Genomic DNA, 7,656 nt, shown 5'->3' with positions numbered 1-7,656 from the left:
AAATAGATTTCCCAAATACCTCTCAACCGCTTGTGCAAGAAATCTGGACAAAGCCCAACAAAACTGAAGAACAGAGGCCCAAAAAATAGGGACATATTTTAAATAATGCTCTTATAAACTTAAAACTTTGCTAGACTAACAGAGTTTGCTTTAACATACATTTTCTGAAGGATTTGAACTCTGAAACTCAAATGCATGTCATTATTTAGTGAGTTAAATCCTCAGATCACCCCAGTGATTTGCTAGACAAACACAAATTTTATAGGTTCATAGGTTCATAGGTTCATACTAGGCTATCTGCCCGAGGGCATTTACAAGCCTAGCCCATCGTTTTGTGGCTTACGCCACCCCTTTAGTATGGGGAACTATACCCATTATTTTGCTGTGCCTCTGTTGAGCAGTGACACTGAGGTAATCCCTGGGGTATATCTGCGATCTCCCATCCATTGGTCAAGATTTCTCTTGAACAAGGCCAGCGAGGTGCTCTGCCTCACATGTACCGGGATTTTGTTCCACAGCATAGGGAGTCTTTGGGTGATGAATCTATCCCTCCAGCACATCCTATTAATAGCCGTGTCGAGGTTTAAGTCTCCGCCCTTGTGGCTCTGATGGATCTAGATTTTTGAGGTGAAGCATATTCATCAAATCTGGGTTTGACATGGCCTTGTATGTTAGGCAAAGGTCACCTCTGAGCAGCGTAAGCGACTGAATAGAGCTGGAGTTCTTTCAGTCGGGCAGCATAGGACTGATTTTGAGACCCTTTATCCTTTTGGTGAGGAACTTTTGTGGCCTCTCCAGCTGCTGCAAGTGTCGGGTCAGATACATTCCGAATGGGGCATTGTACTCAATCATTGGTCTGATGAGTGATGAGTAAAGGGAGACTATGACCTCCCTTGATCTAGATGAGAATCCCTTCATGATAAGGTGGGCAATGTAGAAGGTCTTCCTAACTACTTTAGCTACATGGGTGTCAAATGACAGACTACTATCAACCTGGGTCCCCAGGTCCCTGATAACTTCTTCTGTGCTCAGTGGATTGCCACCTATTTGGTAGCTAGGGTAACCTTGTTTTTCCCGAAGGGTATGACTATGCATTTTTGGCATTTAACTTTAGGCCGTGGCTCTGGCACCAGTTATCCGTTTCTGTGAGACCCTTCTGAAGGATATCTGTGTCAGATGTGTTTTCTACTATGGCGCCCAGTTTGCAGTCATCTGCAAACTTTGTCAGCCATAACCCTCCTGTGTTTGCTTTTACTTGAAAAGTAGATGCCAAACAAGAGTGGGCCCAGGACTGAGCCCTGTGGGACACCACTTGTGACAGGCTTTGAGTCTGACATGGCGCCAGCAACTCTGACCCTGTGGGTTCTGTCACTCAGCCAGTTTGCAACCCATCTTGTGATGTGTGGGTTAACATTTAAGCTGATGAGTTTTTCAATGATACCCGAGTGGGGTATTGTATCGAAGGCCTTAGCCAGATCGAGGTAGGCTGTATGGACTGCCTTTCCCTCATCAATGGCTTTGGTGACTGTTTCAAAAGTCAACCAAGTTTAAAAGGCATGATCTGCCTTTGACAAAGCCAAACTGGGTTGGATCCAAAGTCTGCAAATTCCCTATGTCTTTATTTATGAGGTCCATTATGATCCTCTCCATGGCTTTGCAGATAAGGCTTGTCAAGCTAATGGGCGGTAATTTCCAGGGTCGGTGGAGGCACCGCCTTTGTGAAGTGGTACCACAGTTGCAGTGCGCCACTTCCTGGGTACGTATCCAGAGGTAAGACTTTGATTAAACAGCTGTCCTAGCTGTGGGTTTAATTCCTCATTGAGTTCGTGGAGCACACAGCCGGGGACACCATCAGGTCCCATGGATGCTGTGTTTTTTGCTTTGGAGAGAGCAGTTCTCACTTGGGCGCTGGAGATGTTTGGGGGGCTGAAATCGTTTGGTATAGATATCTCTCCTTTTGGGGAGGGGAGAAGTTTGCACTGAACCTGTCAGCCAGTATGTTGGCAATGTCTGTAGGATCAGTAATCTTCACATCCTTTTGAATTAGTTCTGAGCATATCTGGGAGTTTCCTCCTAGGTTTCTAACATAGCTAAAGAAGGCCTTATGATTGTCTTTTGAGTCTTTAGCTATTTTTCTCTCGAAATTTGCTTTGGATGATTTTATGAGAGCTCTTACTTATAGTGATCAAGGGTGTCTTACCTTTTAAGGATTTTGATCTATCTTGTAGTAGCTTCCTCCTTTTGTTGTAGAGTTTATTTATGGCTGGGGTCCACCAGACTGGACACTTGCCTTTGGTACAAAGAGTCTTTGTTTTGCTTGGGATTGCCTTATCCATGCAGTCCTGCAGGTGCTGGTAGAAGGCATTTGTAAGTGATTCAGCGGCTTGAGTACTGTTTTCCGCCGGCTCGGGGGCCTTAAAGGAGACCACACTAGTCTTTAGAAGTGTGAAGTCGGCTTTTGAGAAGTTCTTTACTGTGGTCTTTTTATTTCAGGTGGGGTGGGATGAGGACCTCCAGCGAGATTAGTTTGTGATCTGATCTCACCAGTGAAGGGTATACTTCCGGTGTTGAACATTGTGCTCCCATGTTCGTGATGATGAGATCAAGTATGTTATCTCCTCTTGTGGGGATGGTGACTAGTTGTTCCATGGCATTTGAGTTTATGAATTCCAGGAACTTTTGGGCTAGGGTGTTTGGGCTTGAGTAGTGTTCCCAGTCTATATTAGGGTAATTGAAGTCACCTAGTATGATGGTGTTTGGTGATACATTTATCCCTCTAGTGTTTTCAGGAAGGCCATGTGAGGTTCCTGAGTTTGTGAGGGTGGCCTGTAACATGCTACAATTTGCAGAGCAGTCTTGCCTACGGTTAATTGCACCTGGATGGTCTCCGATGCATCATGCGTTGCCACCAGTCTTGAGGTGTGGGTGTCCTTGATGAATATGGATACCCCCCCTCCTTTCTTGGTATTGTCCGGATTTTGGGGCGGGCATGATATGAGGTAAAGCCTGATAGCGCTGGGGTGCTCTCAGGAGCCTTGAACCAGGTTCCTGTCACAGCACAGACATCGATGTTCTCCATACTGAGAAGGGCCTCGAGTGCGTGCATTTTGAGATTTAGACTTCTGGCATTGAGCAGCATTACCCTTAGTTTTTTCCTTTTTGTGTTCTAGGGTGGTAGGTTTAGAATTTGAGCCTTGCCTAAAAAGGCACTATGGGGTGGCAAGAGCCTTTGCCAATATCCGGAATCCCAGGGTGACAGGTGCAAGCCGTCCCTTGAAGCAGCGTGGCTTGTCCAGCATGTCATCCCAGGCAGACAGATACTGGATCCCCTTTGAATGACACCAGTGTTTAAGCCAATTGTTAAAGCTGATCATCTTATCTCTGTATTGTGGCATCATTCTTGGTGAAGGTAGGATACTGCTCAAGGTCAGGGTCATACCTGCCTGGGCTACATAATCAGAGAGCTCCTCAATGTCTCTTTTCATGTAGTCCAAGGAGGTACGTCTCAGGTCGTTTACACCAGCGTGGACAATGACTGAGTCATATTTGTACCTGCTGTTGAGAGACCTGAGTTATGAGGAACAGACCAAAAATATGAGCCAAAAATCTGGACATTCTGGGAAAATCTGGAGAGTGGAGAGGTATGATCTCCCCTCAAAACCTTTAGGAGACTGAATACAAGGTCAGAGCCTTGAGACGGTCTGCATAGGGCATCTTTCTTGCACCTAGTATTATTTTACTGAAGAACCTGTGTGATGTTCCAGTTGCTGGATGTGCCTGGTCATATACCTATCAAAACAGGCATTGTACTCAGTGGCAGGTCAAATCGATGACCTCTTTGGACCTAAATACCATAATTTTATTTATATGTTGCAGTCTTTACAATGAGTTTCAGAAGACCGTGCTGTGTGTTTTAATATTCATGAAAGATTACACAACTTACATTGTATAATAGCCTGTTCTTAAACTTTGATGCGTGTACGCTTTAAGTTATTTGTTTTTTTGGTGTGATGATGATGCTTGGCCAAGTATTTTTTGTATGTAGAATCACAGAAAAAACATTTCTTCCGGAATGCAATATTTAGCTTTGTATCATTGCAGGTCTGAGCCTGAAATAGGCCCTTTTGTATCAGTGTTCTCACTGGAACAACAAATCTAAATAAATAAATTAATTAACTACCTAACTAACGAATGACTTGTGAATTATGCCTGTGACTGAAGTTGAGGTGGTGCTGTTATATCTTTCCATTGGATTAACAAGCTGAAATAACACACTTTTATTTTTAAAGGCCACATTTTAAGGTACCCATTCAGTTAAAAAATGTGTAAAGTATCAGAAGCGAATAACAAGTAACAAAATTAAACTGGCACACAGTTCTACCAGTTACATCTAGATTTAACTGTACAATTAGACTTAGTGAAAAACATGGAAAAATTAAGAAAAGAGGTTCACAAGGAAGAAATCTGTCAGCAATTCCACTTTCAAGAATGTATTTTAATATAGTACTAAAACTCACTACATATAATTACTTAAGTACTTTTCTGCCTATCATGGGGTCATAGATTTTTCCTGTCCCCTTAATTTGAACATCTTGAAATCCTGCATCTTCCAGGAGCAGGGCCATTTCCTTTGGAGTGCGTTCTTTTCCTTCTGTCATAAGGGCCATCATGAAGTGCTGTGTGTTTGCTGTGATTACCTCATCATTGGCATCTTTCAGGAAGCATTCTACTACAACAACTGCGCCCCCTAATGGAAAAGAATGATGCATATGAGTTATGATAATTTTCGGACAAATCCACATTTAAGAATAGCCTTTATGTAACTAAATGAGAAGTTAAAACATTACTTTGTATTTTAACACAAGTGAATAAAACTTCATCTGTACAAGTCAGTGAGTAATAGTTAAGCACTAGTAGCACCCTGCCTTCACCACTAGATTAGTAAGGTTTGCAAACCATGTCCTAGAGGAGCTGTACAAGTCAGTGAGTAATTGTTAAGTACCTGAGCATCCTGCCTTCATCACTAGATTAGTAAGGCTTGTATACCATCTCCTCAAGGAGCTGTCCTGTGAAACCCACCTTAGTGGCTTATCTTGTGATTAGTTTGAATAATGAATGCTTGGAGTGGTTGCTTAGCATTCAGTTTCCACAGACATCAGGAAGTGTGTTAAGTACCAACAATTAAAAAAGATTTGTCAGTTTGTAATCAATTCTTACCCATGTACCTGGCTACCCATAAAACAGAGCTCTAACCTACTTTTAGGATTACAGCTCTAGAAACTACTCCATCTACACACATTTACTCACTTTGTAGCTATACACCATACAAAACCTCATACAACATGAGCTACTATTTACAAGCCATACCAACTCTCATTACCCCCAGAACCAAAATCCACGGCATTGCACATGCTCTGTCACACCAACTCATGTTACCCCTAGAACCAAACTCCACAGCACTGCACATGATCTTTCACTCCAACTCTCATTACCTCTAGAACCAAACTCCACAGCACTGCACATGATCTGTCATACCAACTCTCATTACGCCTAGAAACAAACTCCACAGCACTGCACATGCTCTGTCACCCCAACTCTCATTACCCCTAGAACCAAACTCCACAGCACTGCACATGCTCTGTCACACCAACTCTCATTACCCTAGAACCAAACTCCGCAGCACTGCACATGCTCTGTCACACCAACTCTCATTACCCCATAGAAACAAACTCCACAGCACTACACATGCTCTGTCACAACTCTCATTACCCCTAGAACCAAACCCCACAGCACTGCACATGATCTGTCACACCAACTCTCTACACCTAGAACCAAACTCCACAGCACTACACATGCTCTGTCACAACTCTCATTACCCCTAGAACCAAACCCCACAGCACTGCACATGCTCTGTCACACCTGCACTCATTACCCCTAGAACCAAACCCCACAGCACTGCACATGCTCTGTCACAACTCTCATTACCCCTAGAACCAAACCCCACAGCACTGCACATGCTCTGTCACACTAACTCTCTTTACCCCTAGAAACAAACCCCACAGCACTGCACATGCTCTGTCACAACAACTCTCATTACCCCTAGAAACAAACCCCACATCACTGCACACACTTTCTTCTCTCAGGCACCTAATCTTTGCTAAATGATCCTGCATCAACACTGGACATCTCACCTACACTATCTCCTTCAGAGTCTTCTCCTCTGTCAAGATTCACTGAAGAATGACCCACTTTAGAAACTAATGAGTATATTGTACATTATAATCTGTTTTATTGTACATTTTTAATAGCACAACAGGTAGTGTACTTGCTTTTGATGCAGAAGGCTGTGGGTTTGACTCCCACAGGGGGTGGATGCTGCCATACTAAGAATGTTCTCTTTTCAGGGGTCCAAGGAAATAAATAGTATGGAAAGAAATAGCCAGGGAATTGTTATGGCTAGGCTTGTATAGGCCCTAGGGCAGATAGCCAAGTACCAGCCTATGAACCATTGTACTGTGCTTGTTTATTAGAAGGTATATACACAGTTTTTTTTTCTATGTAATTAGTCTGAACTCCTCTGTTATTGCTTACATTTCTTTATTTTTCTTTGTGAAATGTTTTGTGTTTCACCCAGGCTGAGCCTGAAATTGGTCAGTACTGATGAGTGCACTACTCAGGTAAGCAAATATAAATAAATAAATAAATAAAAATAAACCTATGAACCTATAAGTGCTTATGTTTCAGTGAGTATGGAAAATGAAAAATGAATGGTGTCATCATTTTGAGCCATGCTTACATACAACAGTCATTGCCTTACTTACGGAACTAATGTGAATGCTGTAAATGCTTTCACATCTATAGTACTAATTATACTCTGGGTTGTTACTTTTCAAACCATGCTTACATACAACAGTCATTGCCTTACTTACAGAACTAATATGAATGCTGTAAATGCTTGCACATCTATAGTACTAATTATACTCTGGGTTGTTACTTTTCAAACCATGCCTACATACAACAGTCATTGCCTTACTTACGGAACTAATATGAATGCTGTAAATGCTTGCACATCTATAGTACTAATTATACTCTGGGTTGTTACTTTTCAAACCATGCTTACATACAACAGTCATTGCCTTACTTACAGAACTAATGTGAAAGCTGTAAATGCTTGCACATCTATAGTACTAATTATACTCTGGGTTGTTACTTTTCAAACCATGCTTACATACAACAGTCATTGCCTTACTTACGGAACTAATATGAATGCTGTAAATGCTTGCACATCTATAGTACTAATTATACTCTGGGTTGTTACTTTTCAAACCATGCTTACATACAACAGTCATTGCCTTACTTACAGAACTAATGTGAATGCTGTAAATGCTTGCACATCTATAGTACTAATTATACTTTGGGTTGTTACTTTTCAAGCCATGCTTACATACAACAGTCATTGCCTTACTTACGGAACTAATATGAATGCTGTAAATGCTTGCACATCTATAGTACTAATTATACTCTGGGTTGTTACTTTTCAAACCATGCTTACATACAACAGTCATTGCCTTACTTACGGAACTAATATGAATGCTGTAAATGCTTGCACATCTATAGTACTAATTATACTCTGGGTTGTTACTTTTCAAACCATGC

General features: G+C 41.9%; 1 protein-coding gene across 1 annotated transcript in view; it reads right to left on the bottom strand.

Annotated features, from left to right (window-relative positions):
* Window positions 1–3,562: 3,562 nt before the first annotated feature.
* Window positions 3,563–7,656, bottom strand: part of LOC122808980 (acetylserotonin O-methyltransferase-like) — a 94,077-nt gene continuing 89,983 nt past the window's right edge. Inside the window, exon 4 of the mRNA XM_044080149.1 lies at window positions 3,563–4,747. Coding sequence (XP_043936084.1) covers window positions 4,527–4,747 — 221 coding nt within the window. The 3' untranslated portion in view covers window positions 3,563–4,526. The remainder of the gene's footprint in view (window positions 4,748–7,656) is intronic.

The sequence above is a fragment of the Protopterus annectens genome, chromosome 1.part1 (genome assembly GCF_019279795.1).
Source record: "Protopterus annectens isolate FY-2018-M chromosome 1.part1, PAN1.0, whole genome shotgun sequence".
NCBI lineage: Eukaryota > Metazoa > Chordata > Ceratodontiformes > Protopteridae > Protopterus > Protopterus annectens.
This window is presented reverse-complemented; position numbering and strand designations above follow the sequence as displayed.